Below are 18,593 nucleotides of genomic sequence, written 5' to 3'. Positions count from 1 at the left end.
TATGTATGTATATACATGATGTGGTGCTAGTGATTAAAGATCTTTCCCCATGCCCTTTTGCTAAGTAGATGTTAAGCCTCAGGCATACACCCTTTTGCTAAGTAGATACCAAGACCTAGGGCCCTAAACACGGTATATATGCTCTGAGGTTGGGATTTTTCTTTGGGGGCAAACTCATGGGAATAATATTCCTGTGATTTGGCCAGACAAGACTCTGCGTAGCCATTAAGGAGCTCCCCCACCCTTTGAAAAACCAAATGCTGGTGCTTCTCTCTGTGGTAACTATGTATGTAATGTCTCAGTCAGACAGATAGAAGCCTGTCTGATGATTTGTGTTATTTTGCTCTGTTTATATAATTTTTGCTTGTAATTTCTGTTTGTGATTTCTCTGAAGTTCAGGGTGCTGACTTTTTCCCCTGAACTAAGTGAATGATATATGTATGTTTAATCAAAGTGAGATTGTAAACCTCTTAAAGTTGCTTTCCTTAGAAAAGCAGATCAAAGAACCTGTGCTAGCAGTCCTCCTGTGTGTGGGTGTTATTTGTCCTATACCCCCACAGCAGCTGCTAGCAGCATAGTTGTTACAGAAGGTTGGACTCAACACTCTCTGTTCCCTCCACCAGGGTTCCTAGTACCCAAGGAATAAGGGTCACCAGGTTTCTGTGCACTGCCCCCCTCACCAATGTCTTAAGGGAATCAATGTTTCCTTCTAGGGTGCTGGGAGAGGGGAGGTCCTGCTCCTTCCAGGACCCCCGTGCTGTTCTCCATCTTTGCCAGTAGATGATGGCAAGCCTTTTCTGTTCTGAATGGACCCAGTTTTCCCACCCCCACTCCCATCACTCCATGTGAAACCCCACAGCTTCCCAGGGGTCATTTCCCAGGGGTGCCACTTGGGAAGGTCCCAGCCTCATCAAATGTTTCCCACACTTGTTAGAAGAAGCCCTAGAACCCCACTGGCTTCAATCAGGGGTTCCCAGCACCTCCATAGTAGGCTCAGTCAAAGGGGTATCCTGCTCCCTGGATAAACCAGTGTATCAGTAAGACAATAATAACAGTGTAGATGATAATAGTAAAAATGCCTACGTGGTTCTGTATCGCAAAGCATATGAGACTCTCCACATGGAGGGTAGAAGAAGTAAACCACTTATTCAGACACCAGAGGACCATATCCCACAAGCAATTTATCCAATCTCTCAGAGCAGTAAAACATTCAGTGCATAATGTCACAACATGGAGCCTCGCCATCCCAAAACCTCTCCTACCCCCCTGCTGGGGTCTTCCCCAAATTCACAGTGCAGCTAAGTCAGCCTGTTCAGTTCTAACTATCATGATGGGGGCCATTAGCAGCCATTAGCAGCTGTAACTGCTCTCTCTCTCTCTCTCTCTCTCTCTCTCTCTCTCTCTCTCTCTGCATTTTCGATGACATAACTTCCTTTTCTTGTCACGAAGCTCCTCCCACCACATGTGACTTAGGCTTCCTGTGCTGTTAGCAGGTCACATGGCCTATGAACGGGTGGGAAAGATCTTCAAACCCAAATTGCTACTACTTTGGCCCCAAGATCTTTCATATATATTATATAGGGTAAGGGAAATTCTGGGATAACTGGTGTCAACAGAACTTTATCCAGCAATATAACAAGGATAACACAAGATAAGCACATAAAACAATGTCATCATTCCCCCCTCAAATGAATGGGGCTGAAAATCTTGGGGTAAGGGGTGAAGGTTTCATTCTCCAAAGCCTCTGCCTGCTAAAATTGGACATAGAGCTCTCCCTGTCCCGAGAGATAAAGAGTCTTATTCAAGAGGTCAATTCTTTAGCAAGCTGGCATCTGGAACTCAGTTTACACCAGGCCCAGGGATGACCCATCACAGTTGTAGACAGGTCCAGAGGTGATATCCGAACACATCAGAGGGTGACATCTGGCTTAAGCAATCAGGCATCAGCAGATGTATGGTACTAAGACTGCAAGAAACAAGTCTCACAAAGAAATTTAATAGACAAAAATCCAAAATGAAACAGAGACTATCATAGCCTCATTCATGATAGAAAATATGAGACAAAGATACAGTTTCATAACAATTTTCTCCTGGGTAGACCACTGTTACAGTACTGTCTTTCCCATGTGCTATGATTTCTGCAGCCTTTGGAACATCATCCTCACAGTCCAATACTCAATATTTTGGATCTTATGTGTTTGCTGTTTTCTAATTTTCAGATCTGGGGTCATCATTCTGACTAGATGTGTACTTCCTCCTAGGGGTCTGTTATTCAAATCATGCAAAGCAGTGAACAAATTATCCTTCCAATGTTGATATGAATCATTAGAACTTAACTTTCTTTTTTATTAATTAAGATTTTCATTTTTAGTTTACAACACTCAGTTCTGCATGCTTTTGAGTTCCAGATTTTCTTCCCCCCTGCCCCCACTCCCTCCCCACACTACCTCCCCCAGATGGCATGGAATCCGATATATCTTCTACATACAACTTCGCATGGGAGAACATACTGTTACTTTCCCTCATGATACCAGACAGAGGTAAGCAGCCCAGGGCCTGGGGTCAGAGGGACAGAGCAGGGGTGTTCACGGACACGTCCCTCATTATTTATATTTCCCTCCCTTTAGAACAGAAACTCCTTGAAGGCAGAAGTCCTTATTTGGCTTTTTCTTTCATTTTTTTCTTTCTTCTCATCCTTAATATTTAGCACAGACCCGGCACTGAGAAGACACTCAGTAAGTATTTGGTGACTTACTGACTGAATGAAGTAGCCTTATTGGACCCTTACAACAACACGCAGCTAAAAGCTGGGTACGAAGGCCTGGTCTGCTATGAAAATGGACCCGGGAGTCAGTTCCATTGTCCAGCCAGCTTCAGATGTGGCTTCACCAAGAGTCTCAGGGGTTCCCTTCAGTCCATGCCCCTTTCTGGGGTAATTACCATACTGCCTCCTGGTTCCAGCATCAGGGTGACATTCTGCATTCTCATCTCCAAATACATCACATCTCAAACTTCACCTTTGCAGTCAGCTCGGTGGTGTAGGGGGCCTGGAGTCAGGAACACCTGAGTTCAAATGCAGCTTCAGATACTTCTTAGATCTGTGAGCCTGGGAAAGTGCTTTAACCACTTCTGCCTCAGTTTCTTCATCTGTCAAAGAGGAATAATAATAATAATAATACCTACCACCTAGGGTTGTTATGAGCATCAGGATTTGTAAAGGACACAGCACAATTCCTGGCACACAGTAGGTTCTATAAAAATACCTTTTCACACCCCCCCACTTTCACCTTCACTCTTCAACCCAAGGACCCCTCCTATTCCAAGCTCACAGAAATGGGGGAAGCTAGGTGGCATAGTGAGTACAGCTCCAGCCCTGGAGTCAGGAGGACCTGAATTCAAATCTGGCCTCAGACACTGGGCATACACTTTTGGGGGGGGGGTCTTTTTTGGAGGGGGGAAGGCAGGGCAATTGGGATTAAGTGACTTGCCTAAGGTCACACAGCTAGTAAGTGTATCAAGGCAGACTAGATGTCTGCAACCTGGCTGCAGCCAGGCTTGAGCAGAATTACCTGAGAGACCATCCAGTCTCCTCTTGAAGACCTCCAGAAATGGGAAAGACAGAAGTGAGGAAGGATGAGCTGGAGGGGGCCTTAAAACTGAGAACACAATATGTCCCACCCAGAGGTACTTTTAGATCATAGAATAAAGACTGAGCATCAGCAGGGATGTAGCAAAGGGAATGGGAATGTTGAAATCCTTATGAAAACCCTGAGCACTTGCTGCTGGAACAGAATGAAATCCTAGAGCACAGAGTACCCAAGCTCAGGGGTAAAAATCTCTGAGTCTCTGTAGACACTCTTCACCTCAAAGACCCCAGGGAAGCAAGGTCCCTGGGGGCACCCTCCTTCACCTGTGCTGGGCTCTTGCTCAGAGAAAGGGGAGGACCAGGTACAATCTGCCTCCATCTCTTTCCATCCAAGAAGCCCCAACAGATTCCCAAACCAGAAGATACCCACACTGAGTATTCAGTGCTCAAATTCAAATATAGATACTGGAGTTAGGAGGGTGGGGACCACTTGGGATTAGGGAGAATCTGGAGTGCTGCTTTGAGAAAGAAGATACTGTCAGGATGAATGTATCAGCAGAAATGTATTGATCTTAGTCACTGTGCTGGGGAGTGGGGGGGTGGGCAGTGAGAAAGAGAGAGAGGACATTGCCAGGAGCTTCCATGGTGATTAGAAATACAAAATGAACTAGAGAATACACAGCATAGAAGTCAAAGGTGGAAGGCTCTGGGATCTGGTTCAGATACATACTGAACTCTCTCTCTCTCTCTCTCTCTCTCTCTCTCTCTCTCTCTCTCTCTTCGTGTGTGTGTGTGTGTGTGTGTGTGTGTGTGTCTGTGTCTGTGTCTGTGTCTGTGTGTTTTCTCTCCCTCCCTCTTTCTCTGTCTCTATCTGTCCCTGTCTATCTCCCCCCCCCAACTCTATCTTTCTCCTCTCTCTCTCTCTCTCTCTCTCTCTCCCTCTCTCTCTCTCTGTATGTGTGTCTTCTCTCCCTCCCTCTTTCTCTCTTTGTCTCTCTCTGTCTCTATCTCTCCCTATCTCTCTCTCTCTCTCTCCCTCTCTCTCTCTCTCCCTCTCTCTCTCTCCCTCTCTCTCTCCCTCCCCCCCCCCCTCTCTCTCCCCTCCCTTTCAGATGCCCATAGCACATTCTGTTCTCAATATTGTGGGTTTGTTCTTTGGTCTTTTGTTTTCAGAGAGGACCGATGACATCACGGCTGGTATCTTGACTTGCCTGTGAATTGGATTTAGGTATAACAGGGCAGGACAAAATCATCATCCTCACTCTCTCCTCCAGAGTCATCACAATCCAGTGACAGGACAAGAGTCAGAATGGCTGACGGTGGCCCGAGACACAGTGGATGACCTTGGCATCTTAGATGTCTGACCAAGCTCTAAGATCCACAGCACCTGCTTCAGCTGCCATCATGGCCCTTGGAACAAATTGTTTTCATCTGCCCATTCTGTGAGGAAAAGTCTTCACACAGAGACAACTGTCCATCCCCCTCACTCACTGAAACATTTGCAGCCTGTCAGTTACCTTCAAACTGATTTAGCCCATCTGCTGAGACAGTTTGGCAAGGTATGGGCACTGTGCAAGCTACAGTTTCTTGGAGCCACAGGTGAGCATTGGGTGAAAGGTGGTCACCAAAGCAGCCCTGAGCAGGGATCAGCAAACCCTTCCCCCAGAGGTGCTGATCCTTCTGAAACACCCCAAACACTCTCTTCTCAATACACAATAACTCATTGGAAATGTAAGACCAGAGCTGAGGAAGAGAGGGCCTGGTAGCACATAAAGAACAGAGAATCATCGGCACAGACATAAATATCAAGTCTATGGGAACTGATGAGATTAGCCACTAAGCCCATGTGGAGAGACGACAAGGACCAAGGTCACAGGGACAGTTGCCAGATCCCCATGGTGAGTGAGCACAATCTGGATGAAAATCCAACAAAAGCAGCTGAGAAAGAACAGTCAGACACGTAGGAGGTAGGAGCAGAACCAGGAGAAAACAGTGTCTCAGTGAGAACCTGAAGGGAAAACTGCCCAGGAGTGAGAAAGAGAGAGAAAATGAAAGCTTTAAGGTGAAGGTGCATTCAGTAGTTGTGGAGCAGGCATTCCAGAGAGCCCAGCAGAAGCAGCAGGGAGATATGGAGCAGGATATTGTGGGAGGGAAAGAGGAGAGTTGAGGGCAATGGGAGTGAGAGAGCGGGCAGCTGGGGGTGGACAACACAGTTTGTATTTCAGCAGTGGAGATCAGCGTTATTGACATGGGCAGATAATGAGGGGGTGGGAATAAAGGAATTCCTGAAGAAAGAGTCAGGATAGAGCAGCAGTGGTTAGAGAGGTCTGTGGAGGGAGGCAGGTGTTTAGACTGGTCAAGATCCTCCTTGGAGGTCCAGCCTCATGACATTTGATAGTAGAGTGTCCTGGGAGGTCCAGGATGCCCATCTCCCAACATGCAGGAGCCAGTGGAGGTCTGTACAGGCCACGAGAGCACAGTGAGGAGGCAGCAGGAGGCAGCAGAAGGTGGTCCTGATCCCAAGGTCTAACCCTGAGTCCACCATCCCCAGGGCCTGAGCTTCACCCACATTAGAGGCCAAGAGGGAGCTGGTAATGGTGTAGTGTTAGGGGACAGGAAAGGTGCAGTGAGGTATTGGGTGAGGATGAGAGACGGGAATTATAGATAGGAATGGAGAGACCATGGAGTCACAAAGGGATCCTCTTTCCACTTTGTGGTTCCTCAGGCCCCAGCTCCTCTTGCGGAAGGAAGGCCTAGGTCAACAGGTCACTGAGAAGAAGCAGCCAGGGGAGGAGGAAGTGCTGTGGACTCTCCTCCCCTACTGCCATCCCACCCCCACCTCCATCGACCAGGTCATGTTCCTTTTCCCACATACCTGACTTCTCATCATCAGGCCAGGCATTCACAGCAAGGTTCAGGAGAAGGGAAGAGCTGAGGGGACCAGGCTCAGTCATCTGAGATTCTCCTGTCCATTCCACCCCATCTTTTTTTGCCCCTTTTTCCCACTTCACAGTCTCCTTCCTCCCAGGAGGCTGTGTTATCAAGGCTGAATTGACTTGGAAAGGGTTGTGGTCTCTCATCAGCCCTGGATCTCACCATGGACCTCCTCTTTCTGCTCCTGCCCTTGTTCTGGGGTGGTAAGTGGGGTCAGAACCAGAGCTGGGGGTGCCTGGAGGAGGTAGAAAGGGTGTGGACAAGGGTGTGGGATTTAGTCCTAGAAGGGCTGGAGAACAGGATTCAAAACATGGGAAGACATTGGGTTGAGTCTCTCTCTCTCTCTCTCTCTCTCTCTCTCTCTTTCTCTCTCTCTCTCTCTTTTCTCTTCTCTCTGTCTGTCTCTCTCTCTCCCCTACAGAGTCCCTTTCTCAACAGCATCCAGAGTTTGAGATTCATATCCAAGAGACAGTGACTGTGCAGCAGGGCCTATGTGTCTCCATCCCCTGCTCTTTCCATTACCCCCCAAAATACACTAATAACAACACAACCTATGGATACTGGTTCTACGGGACAGACAATACAACACCAGTGGCCACCAACAACCCCCAGAGGAAAGTCCATCCCTCGGCCCAGGGCCGATTCCACCTCGTTGGCAACCTACAGAAGGACAACTGCTCCCTGATCATTACTGGGGTACAGAAGCTGGATCACAGGAAGTACTGGTTCCGGGTGGAGAAGGGAAATCTGAAATACAGTTACTCCCATAAAAAGGTGTCTGTCCAGGTGGAAGGTGAGGAAGGTGTCCCAGGTAGTGTCTGGGAGTGATGGGAAGCCCAGGGGAGGAATGAGAGTCAGGGCAGGATATGGTGGTGATACGTGAGGGATAGTCACAAGGCTCTTGGCAGGAAGGATACACTCTAGACCTTTCTCTAAAGAAACAAGACCCCAGACAGGGGAGCACTTCAGGGCCTCTTGATGACAGCAGATGCCCGGGGAGAAGGGACAGGGCTGCAAATATTCATGGCAGGCATCATTAGTGAGGGATAGCCACATTGGTGAGGTAGGAGGGAGGGCCCTGAGGCTTTCAGCTGAGAGGACACACAGTGAGGTCCTCTGCTGGAGGAATCAGGAACCCTAGGTGAGGCGAGAGACCCAGGCCCTGGGGATAGAGGGGGATTCCAGAAGATGGAGAGTCAGGGCATAGGAGGGGACACCCAGGAAAGACTTGTGTCATCAAAGGCAAAATCTCAAGGCCATCACCTGAGGGTACACATTATGGGGACCCCTCCCTTTGCCACCTGGTTCATTCAACTCTTCTCTCCCAGATCTGACACAGAAGCCAGAGATCTCCATTCCAGACATTCTGGTGTCTGGGTGCCAAGTGACCCTGAACTGTATAGCTCCGGGAAGCTGTAGAGAGGGGATGCCCCCCAACTTCCTCTGGACTGGCTCTGCTCTCTCCTCCCAGGGATTTGTTTCCAAGGATCTTAACTCCTCCAAACTCCTCTTCACCCCCAAAGCACAGGACCATGGCACTAACCTCACTTGTCAGGTGACCTTCCCAGAGACCAAAGTGACCACAGAGACAACTGTCCAGCTCAGGGTTGCCTGTGAGTATGTGGAGGGAGTGAGCCCAATGCTCCAGTGTCCCAGAGGAAGGAGGGGTACAGGAGAAATGTCATGTCCAGGGATATGTCCTTGGCTCCTGAGACAATGGGGACAGGTAGAAGCTACGGAGGCCAATCCTTGCATCTCCCCTGTTTCTGTCCTGGGTTGAATCTGCCAATGTCATCCCATCTCTGAGGATGGAGTTTGGAACTACAGCCTAGAGCCAAGCACATCCTTCCTTAGAACAGGAACCTCAGAGTTTCCCAGAGACATGGGACAGAGAAGTTTGCAGGAGGTAGGTATAGATAGAAGGGGGTTCTGGAATAAAGAAGAGACAGGACCATCAGTCCTATTTTCTGTTCTTCCTCCAAGCCCAGAATTCAGGGAAAACTTCTCATCCCTCCTACTCCTAGAAGATAAGTCCTTCCACTCAGGCCATGGGATGAATAGCAGCCCCTGGTCACACAGGAGCAAGACCTGAACTCCCTCAACCATTGGGTACTGAGACCCTGGGCCTAGAACTGCCCTCCTGTGGGGGGAGGCCATTGCAGAACCCACCTCCCAAACATAGCACTCAATAATCCTCGAATGTCACTCTGAACCTCCTGGTGTCCTATTAGTGGGAACAGGTGGGACACGGCCCCTGGGGCCCTGCAGGTGGCAGAGAGGACACTGCTCTGATTCACCTTCGCTCCCTTCCTGCAGACCACCCAAGGATGCTTGGCCCCTCTTGCTCATGGGCAGAGGAGAGGTCACTCTGTACTTGCTCTGTCCAGGGAGACCTGGCTCCACCCTCCTTGCACTGGTGGGTGGGAGAGAGTATTGTGCATGAGAACGACAGTGACAACAAGCTCCTTGTGGTCCAAAACACCTCCAGGACCTGGACCAACAGCAGTCTGATCCTGGCCAAGAGGCTGGACCCTGGCCTTGGCATTCGCTGTGAAGGGAGGAGCCCCCATGGGACCCACAGTGTCAGTGTCCTGCTCCTGGTACCAGGTGAAGGCAGTGGGGCCCCTGGATGGAAGGGAAGAGAATTGTGAGGGGCTGAGTACAGGGGAAGCCAGAGGAGAGAAAGAGGAGGAGGACAGAAGGTCTTAAAGACACAAGATATGGCACCCAGTCACACGTAGTATTTGTGAGATTCTGGGTAGGCTGCTAACCCCATCTTTACTCAGCTGCTTCATCTGCAGAGAAAATCCAAGGGAGGAAAGAGGGAAGGGAGGAAGGAGTGAAGGGAGGGAGGTAGGAAGGAAGGAAGGAAGGAATTAAGGGAGGGAGGAGGGAGGATGAAAAGAGCATCTAAATAATGCAGTGGATAAAATATGGGCCTGGAATCAGGATGTCCTGATTTCAAGTGAGCAGATCATTAACTTCTGCCTGTCTCAGTTTCCTCGACTGTAAAATGGGAATAATGCTAGCCACCCTGCCCCCAGAGTTGCTGTTTGTATTAAATGAGATATCTGTGAGGCACCTGACAAGGTACCTGGAACACAGCAGGTGTTTAACAAATGCTTATTTGCTTCTTCCCTTTCCAACTGACCTCACTTGTCAAGGCTGCTGGGTCTAGAGATCCCATTCATCCCCAAATACAAAGTTTCACAAAGGAGACAAGTCAACATCACTGTGCAGCATTCTTATCAGTTCCCACTCACAGTCCAGGCCCAGCTCCAAATGATTAGCAAAGGATAGAACTGAAGTTAAAATTCTGTATTTTACTAATTGTCTGGGGGAAAGTCAGGCTTATACAGCCCACCTTGCTGTATTATTCTGGGGAGCCCTTGGGAAAGCAGGAATCACCTACAGGGGAGACCCTTGTTCCTGGGATCCCAAGAGCAAGGGGAGGGGAGGAAAGCGGAGAAGGATGGAGGAGAAAATGGCTCCTCTCAGGCTGCATCTCTCCTCAGGTAAAGCCTCTTCCAGTCCCTGGAAGTTCTTGGAATGGATTACGGGAGCCTTGTGTGGAAGCATCATTACTGCCCTGCTCTTCCCATGCCTGGCAGTCTGCTTGTGAGTTTCCAGATTAGAGCCATGAACGCAGGACCCTGGAAGATGGAATGTGGAGTAGAGCCCAAAATATTATAAGCAGAGTGGGTAGGAGGAGCACCTTAGAATACAGAATGCTAGCAATGGGAAGGGTCATAGGGTCATAGAATGTTAGAGCTAGAAGGTACTTTTGAAAAAGGAATGTCAGAGCTGGGAGATTCTTCAGAATATGGAATGTCAGAGCTGGAAGGGTCTTTAGAACATGGAATGTCAGAGCTCGGAGGGTCTTTAGAACATGGAATGTCAGAGCTGGGAGGGCCTTTAGAAGATCCAAGATTAGATATAAAACATAATCAGGGTGCTAGGGGCCCCTTCCGCCCGACTCCAAGTTTGGTTGTTCCACGCTGCTCAGGCTGGGCTCTGCTCCACTCCATTCCCAGCTCCCAGCTCCGTGTGGGATAGACCTCACCCAGAGACCATCCAGGCTGTCCTGGGCTGGAGCCCTGCTTCCCTCTGCTGTTCTGTGGGTTCTGCCGTTCTAGAATTGGTTCAGAGCCATTTTTTATAGGTTTTTGGAGGGACTCGATACGGAGCTCACACTAGTCCCTGCTTACCAGCTGCCATCTTGGCTCCGCCCCCCCGCCATCTTGGCTCCGCCCCCCAAGATTAGATATAAAACATGCAGTATTAGAGCCAGGAGAGAATTTAGAATATGGAATATCAGAGTTGAAATGCTACTTGGACCAGGGGATCCTAAATATCTTAGATGTTGTGGTCATGAACTAGAGAAGCAGCTGAGATTCCCCTGGGGAACTGTGGGAAAGCATCTGTAGACAGAATAAGAAAGGAACAACAGAAGCCTTACAGGTGGGAGAAATTTAGATAGACTGGAGGCTTAGGATGATGTGTCTAGCAACAGAAAGGTAGAATTGGATGTTTTACCTAAAGGAGATGCTTTGCCCATAGGCAGTGCCTTTACATGAACAAATAACTCTTAAGACTTCACTGTAACAGGGCTGGTTATTCTCAAGATTACCGGGATATGAAGGTGGCCAGAGGTCAAAACTTGTAGGCAACTAGGTAGAAAAGAGGGAAGAACACTGGAGTTGGAAACAGGAGAAGTCATCTTCATCAGGAAAATTCATCTTTGTGGTTCAAAACTGGTCTCAGACACTTCCTAGCTGTGTGAACCTGGGCAAGTCACTTCACCCTGTTTGCCTCGGTTTCCTCATTTGTAAAATAAGCCGGAGAAGGAAATGGCAAACCACAACAGAGGTCATAACACACCAAATGTGTAATGTTACCTAGAAGGGAGATGAGAAAATAATGAATAAAGTTTAAAAATTAAAGAAAATAGTGAATAAAAAGCCGAAGTGGGATGATAATTTAAAACATGAAAGATATAATGTGGTAGTTGAAAAAGACTTTAAAACTCATTCACGGCAGGACTCATAACCAAGCATGGCTTTCCTTGTTTCAGAATAAAGATGTTTAAGAGAAAGCTTTCAAAGAGGGACTTGGAGGCAGCAGCCTCTGGGACAAGAGCTGCACATGTCTCCACTGTCAACCCACTGGTGAGTCACTGAGTTATCCTGACCCACATCCCTCAGTGTCTATCACTTTCCTGGAAGCTATTGAGATATAGCATATTAGGGTGATACAACTCTTCTTCACTCTTATTCCTACAGAGAGTTTCTAGGAAAACTGAGAACATAAAATCTCTGAACTTGGGATCTAGTTGGGGATAAGACACCCCAACATCAGCTCAACGATGTAAGAATGCATATAATATTAGATGTATTGAGGATGAGTGGGATATAAAACCAACCCTATCTCATCCCTGGAGAGTTTATATGCAGAGACTGATGGCCACATGTGTATATCACAGTCCAGTTTTGAAAGAGGGAATAGATGTGGATTGATGGAAAAGGAATAGCTGGTCAAAGATGTGAAGGTGGGTCCTAAGTGGATGGATTTGTCTGAGGCAAGTTCTTTCCATCCTATTCAATTCACTAAACATTTATTGAGCACCATTACATACCTGGCAAGTGGTCCTCCAGCTCCTAAGTAAAGACCCCTACTAAGGGTGAACTGACTGCCTCCCAGGGCACCACCTTCCACATTGGACAGCACCTTCCACATTGTACAGCACCTTCCACATTGGACAGCTCTAACGGTCAGGAAGGACTCCACGAAATCCAGGCTGTATTGACCCCTATGTCTTTCCCCTCATTACTCTTGATTCTGAGCTCCAGAGTCCCCTCCAAAACTAGTCTACACCCTTCCCCACATGACAGTCCTTGAACATCATTATCGTGTCTCAATCCCACAGCAGCCTTCTCTCACTCTAAGCTAAACATGCCCAGTTCCCTCACCGAGTCTTCATAGGAAATCACCCCAAGGCCCAGTCCCCACCATGCCCTCCAGCTTAGCAATGTACTAAGTAAAACTAAACTGGACACAATAGCAGATATGTGGTCTGACCAGGGCCATGTGAGGAGAGACGATCACTTCACTTTGTCTGAAAGGGAGGCTTCTATTAATGCAGTCCAAGATACATCAGCTTTGTGGCTGCTGCATTCTTGCTGCTGATTCATGTTGCAATTGCAGCCTTCCAAGATGCCCTGTCTTTTATAAGACACACTGCTTACCATGGAAAAGTTAGGATTCAAGAACAAGTTCTCTGACTCCAAGTCCATCATTCTTCCCATTACAGCAGCCCAGGGAGCAAGAAAAGTGGTCTAGTGTGAAATGTGGCCAGAAAGGTACTATAGAATCAGATTGTGAAGAACCTTGAATGCCAATAGAATGAATTTATTCCAGGGTGGGGGTGGAGATTACATGAGCAGACAATGGAGAGCTAGAGGGAACCTAGAAATCTTCTAGTCCATGCCAATCGCTTTACAGATGAGGAAAATCAGACCCAAATAAGAAAAGCTATTTGCCCAAGGTAGTAAGTGTCAGAGCTTAGATGGGAACCCAGGTCTTCAGATTAAAAAGATGGTGTTGTTTGCTCTGTACCACCCTGCATGGGAGATTGAAAGAGCCAGTCATAGAGTCAGTAAATCATGAGATTCAAAGGTGAAACCCACCTTAAAGACCACCAAGACCAGGGGCTCTTCCCCTTTCTCTTATGTCACAGACCCATTGGGCAGTCAGTCTGGTAAAGCCTATGGGCCCCTTCTCAGAAGAACATTTTTAAATGCATAAAATATGTAGGAGTACAAAACACACCAATTATATTGAAAACCAGTTGTCCGTATGTTAAAAAAATTATAGACTCAACATTAAGAAACCTCAGTCTAGGCCAGCTTTTTCCATTTGCAGATGAGGAAACCAAGTTCAGAATAGTAAAATACAATAAGTCTAAAGTCACGCCTGGTGTCAGTAAGCCCAGCTGGAGTTTGGAGCCATAACATCTGACTCCAAGTCCGCTATACTCATTGACTGAGGAAGTGGGCCAGTTATTTACTCATTTATTCAACTAGCCTTTATTCAGTGTCCAACGTATGCCCAATACACTGCCAAGAAGACAATTCCCTACCCCAAGAAGCAACAAAGTCCAAAATCATAAAAATGAGCAAGCAATGAGGCATAGGTTTGACTCCGATGAAGCTAGACTCTTGGGTAATCCCACGCAGCAGTGTGGGGCCAGCTCCTGGGAACCGGTGGGCAAATTTGAAGTGGGACCATTTATACCTCAGAAATCGGCAAGTATGACAAATTGGAATTTGATTTATGATTGTGTTAATTGTCTGGACTTAAGATAGTAATAGAGGGGCAGCTAGGTGGCATACTGAGTAGAGCACTGGCCCTGGAGTCAGGAGGACCTGAGTTCAAATCCAACCTCAGACACTTGACACACTTACTAACTGCGTGACCTTGGGTGAGTCACTTAATGCCAATTGACCTGCCTTCCCTCCTCCAAAAACAAGATAGTAATGCAGAAATTTTAATAATGCAGATTAGAATTTAGAGTCTACCCTCCCTCTGCCTCTCCTCTTTCCCTGAAGAGCTGGTTGTTAAACATTTACCAGCACCTCCCTTTCTCCATTGTCTACCCAGCCTTAGGTTTTGTCTCATCAGAGGTCTTGAGAGTTACCTTTGGTCTCTAATCCTCCCTGAGGAAATGGCTGTGTTATCATAGTGCTAGTGGCTCAGTGGATAGGGCACTGGGCCTGGAGTCAGGAAGCCCTGAATTCAAATCCAGCCTCAGATACTTACTAGCTGTGTGACCCTGGGAAAGTAAATTAACCCTGCATGCCTCAGTTTCCTCAAATATAAAATTGGACATAATGATAGCACTGACCTCATGGTGTATGGCATGTAAACGCTTACTCACAGGGCAGCTAGGTGATCCAGTTGATAGAGCTCTGGCCCTGGAGTCAGAAGCACCTGAGTTCATATCCAGGCATGAGTATTTATTAGCTGTGTGATCCTGGGTAAGTCACTTATGGAAGGAAGGAAGGAAGGAAGGAAGGAAGGAAGGAAGGAAGGAAGGAAGGAAGGAAGGAAGGAAGCTTGTTCCCTTTCTTCCTAGCTTCCTTCCTAGCTTATTCCCTTTCTTCCTCTTCACTTCCCCTACTGCCTGGTTCCTGATTAAGAGTCAGACTCCAACCTTGAGCTTTGCCATATGCAAACAAGCCACATCTTAGCCTTCACTTCTTCCAACCCAAGAAATCTCCCTATGGGAGGCTCATAGAAACTCATATGTAAGAGATCTCAGAGGGAACTCGGTTCCAACCAGGCCTGAGCAGAATTCCCCCAAAGCAAAATCTTCCAGTCTCCTCTCAAAGACCTCCTGTAATGAGAAAGATAGAAGTAAGGAAGGCAGACCTAGAATGGACCTTAAAACCTAGAACTGAAGGTTTTGCCTCTAGAAGGACACTTAGAACATAGAATGTCTTAGAACATAGAATGTAGAATATCAGAGAAGGAGGTCCCATACAACATAGAATGTGGCACATTAGCATTGAAATACATCTTAGAATGTTGAACACATAATGTCAAAACTTCAAGGACTCTTAGAAAATAGAACACAGATATTAGAGCCGAAATGGACCTTAGGACGGAGGACTTAGAGTGCCCCCAAAAAGATGAAATCTCGGAACACAGAGGACCTGGTGTCAGAACTAAGGAGTCATGTAGAAGATAGAATGGGGAATGGAAGAACTGGAAAGGTCCTTGAAACCTAGACTGTCAGTGGAGAAAGGTAACAAAAATAGAGAATGGCAGAATTGGGAAGGCCCTTAGAGACCACTTTGTTTTTTCCCCTTCTGAATTCCTGTAGATACTCTCCACCTCAAAGACCCCATAGATCTTTTTATGTCTGATAGGCTGAACCTGAGAATTCTGGGAAGCAAGGCCCCTCAGAGCACCCTCCCTCACCTGTGCTGGGCTCTTGCTCACAGGAAGAAGAGGACCAAGTACAATATGCCTCCATCTCTTTCCAAGCCCAGAAGCCCCAAGAGATTCCCAAGCCTGAAGACACTCACACTGAGTATTCGGAGCTCAAGTTCCAATAAGAGACGAGAGCAAGGAGGGTGGGGACTACTTGGGATTAGGGAGAATCTGGAGCACTGCTTGGAGAGAGAAGATTCTGTCAGGATGAATCCATCAACAGAAATATATTGATCTTAGTCACTGTGGGGGAAACAGAAATGGGATGGGGCATTGTCTGGTGAAAGCTTATATGGTGATTAGATGAACAAGATTTAATGAGAGACCCAAAGCATAGAAGTCAGAGCCAGAAGTCTCTGGCTATAGGTCACACACACAGCCAACCCTATACTCTCTTCTGAATTCCAGTCCCACATGATCAACTTCCTGATGGGCATCTCCACTTGAATGCCCCTCAAGACTTCCAATTCAGCTTGTTGAATCAGAACTCATTATATTCCCCCTTCTCCTAAACTTCCCTAGTTCTCTTAAGGGCAGCACCAACTAGGTCCCAAACCTTAGCATTATCAATGACTCCGCTTTTCTCTCCCCTCGCCCGCATCCAATAAGGTGCTAAGTCTGGCTATCTACCCTACTCGACTCAAGTCTGGCCCCTTCTCTCCATTCACACGCAGCCTCTAGCCTCATTCAGTCTCTCATCCATTGATACTTGGACTATATAGCACCCTACTTGGTCTCTACCCTCCCTCTGCCTCTCTTCCAACCCACCACTACCAAATTGCGTCTGAAAAAAATGGATCTGCTTTGTCACTCCACTACCCAAAACTCTTCAGTGACTCCCTATCACTACTAGAAAAAAAATCTTCACTCTGATTTTGAATGTCTGCCAATCTGGTCTCCCCTAAACTTTCCAGTCTTGTTTCATGTCATCCTAATTCATGCCCTTCTCATTCCAGACAAATGGGCCTGATGGCTCTTCTCCTACCTCTTTGCTTTTGTATAAGTGGTCCCATCTATCAGGAACACCATCCTGCTTCACTTTCATCACAAAGAATCAAGCTTCCTTCAGAGCACAGCTCAGGGGACATATCCTACATGAGACACTTCCTGAGGCCCCTCATCCCAGTTATTGGCATTTTCTGCCTCCAGTAATTATTTTGTGTTGTTTTGTACACATCTTTTGCTTACTTGCATTGTGATATCTACCAAATAAAATATAACCTCTCTGAGGGCAGGGACTCCCTCATTGTTGTGTTTATTGCCTCAACACATAGGACATGCTTAGTACACATTTGTAGAATTAAATTCTATTGAATAGCATTTAGAGCTGGAGAAATCCTTAAAGATCACCTAAGATACTTTAGAGGAACAAGGATAAAGGGCCACAGACCCCTTCCCACCAAGGCTTCCATGGATGGACTTCAAAGGGTTCATGAATTTGAGTGGGAAAAATTATATATTTCCATAAAATCAGTTTCCTTAGTAATCATACATCTTGTATTTTAATTCTGAAGAGTCCATAGACTTCCCCAGACTGCCTGCCAAAGGAATTCATCACACATAAAAACACATACAAAGGTGAAGAACTCCTGATCTAGTCCAATTCTTTCATTTTATTGATGAAGAAACTAAGGCCCAGAGAGATCAAGTCATTTTCATGGAGTCACACAGCTACTGAGTGGCAGAGCTAGGAGTCAGATCCCATTATGCTGACTCCAAACCCACTGCTTTTGTCAAGTACCATGCTACCATTCACAAATGTCTGTAACCCTTCCACGTTGGCTTTCAGGCAACAGACCATGGTAACTTAGAGGTCTCTGTGGACAAATGTTTTAAATGGGACAGATTTAGAGCATAGAATGCCAGAGTAGAAATAGAATTTAGCACCTTGAACTGAGGAAAGCAGAGATGGGGAGGTCCAGAGCTGGAGCAGAATACCAGAAGTGTCCCTGGGAAAAGGCTGCAGCCTGTGGGCTTCATGAGAACTTTTATCCACAGAGAAGAGAAAAAGGATGAGATCTTTGATGAAAGAAGAGGTATTTCCTCTGGGGAACGTGGCCAAATGAGTAAAGTGAGCTTTTACAACCTGCTGGGTTGGTTGATCTCAGTAGTACCAAGCAGGTATCATCATAGCCAAAACATGGAACAACTGAGCTAGGAGGGGCCTTAGAACAGGGAATGTCAGAGAGGGGAGGGCCCTTAGAAAAGGGAATGTCAGAGCTGAGAGGGCCCTTAGAACAGACAATGTCAGAGATGGGAAGGAAATTTGCAATACTGGCCATAAAATGCAATAGTAAAAAGAAATTTTAAAAATAATCTGTAACTAGAACTCAAAAAAGGGCTTTCCTTGTGTTAGAATGAAGATTCCTGGGAGGCTATTGAGCTGACCATCCAACAATCCATATCAATGTGTTGGAAACCATAGAAATATAGATAATTGAAAAGACAGAACTCTTCTCATCTATGCTCCTTTGTGGACCTTTTAAGCTGATGGGAGAAAAATTAATTCCTGATCTTAGAAAGTCTTTGGTCTACACCAAGATAAGTTCCAAATGGATAAATGATCTAAGCACAGAAGGTCACACCATAAGCAAATTAAAGGAACAAGGTGGAAATTATCCTCTGGATCTATACATAAGAACTCTCATTCCTATGGTCTCACAAAAATAAAGTAGAAAATCTTGATTATATAAAAATTTTAAAGTTTCATATAAACAAAATTAATTTAGTAAAAAATCAGAATGGAAACAGGTAACTGGGGAAAATCTTTGCAATAAGTTACTCTGATAAAGGTCTCATATCCAGGATATATAAAGAGCTAATTCAAAGTTTTTTAATTTTTTTAATTTGGATTTCCAAATTCTCTCTCTCCCTCTAGCCCCTCACCCACCTATTGAGAAGGCAAGCAATATGATACCCATTATACATGTGAAATCATGCAAAATATATTTCCATATTTGCTATGTGGGGGGGGAAAGCAAGAAAAATAAAGAAAGTGGGGGAAAATATGCTTCAATCTGCACTCAGACTTCATCAGTTCTCTCCTTGTAGGTGGATGGCATTTTTTCATTCGGAATTG

General features: G+C 46.4%; 1 protein-coding gene across 1 annotated transcript; it reads left to right on the top strand.

The window, feature by feature from the left end:
- Window positions 1-6,023: 6,023 nt before the first annotated feature.
- Window positions 6,024-15,639, top strand: LOC118836382 (sialic acid-binding Ig-like lectin 13). Its single transcript, XM_036743693.1, has 7 exons — window positions 6,024-6,093; window positions 6,942-7,313; window positions 7,849-8,133; window positions 8,837-9,127; window positions 10,036-10,138; window positions 11,595-11,688; window positions 15,451-15,639. The coding sequence occupies exons 1-7, from the start codon at window positions 6,024-6,026 to the stop codon at window positions 15,637-15,639; spliced, it is 1,404 nt and encodes a 467-aa protein (XP_036599588.1).
- Window positions 15,640-18,593: the final 2,954 nt, after the last annotated feature.

Source organism: Trichosurus vulpecula, chromosome 2 (assembly GCF_011100635.1).
Source record: "Trichosurus vulpecula isolate mTriVul1 chromosome 2, mTriVul1.pri, whole genome shotgun sequence".
NCBI lineage: Eukaryota > Metazoa > Chordata > Mammalia > Diprotodontia > Phalangeridae > Trichosurus > Trichosurus vulpecula.
The sequence above is the reverse complement of the archived record's forward strand: the minus strand, read 5'-3'. Positions and strand labels throughout refer to the sequence as shown.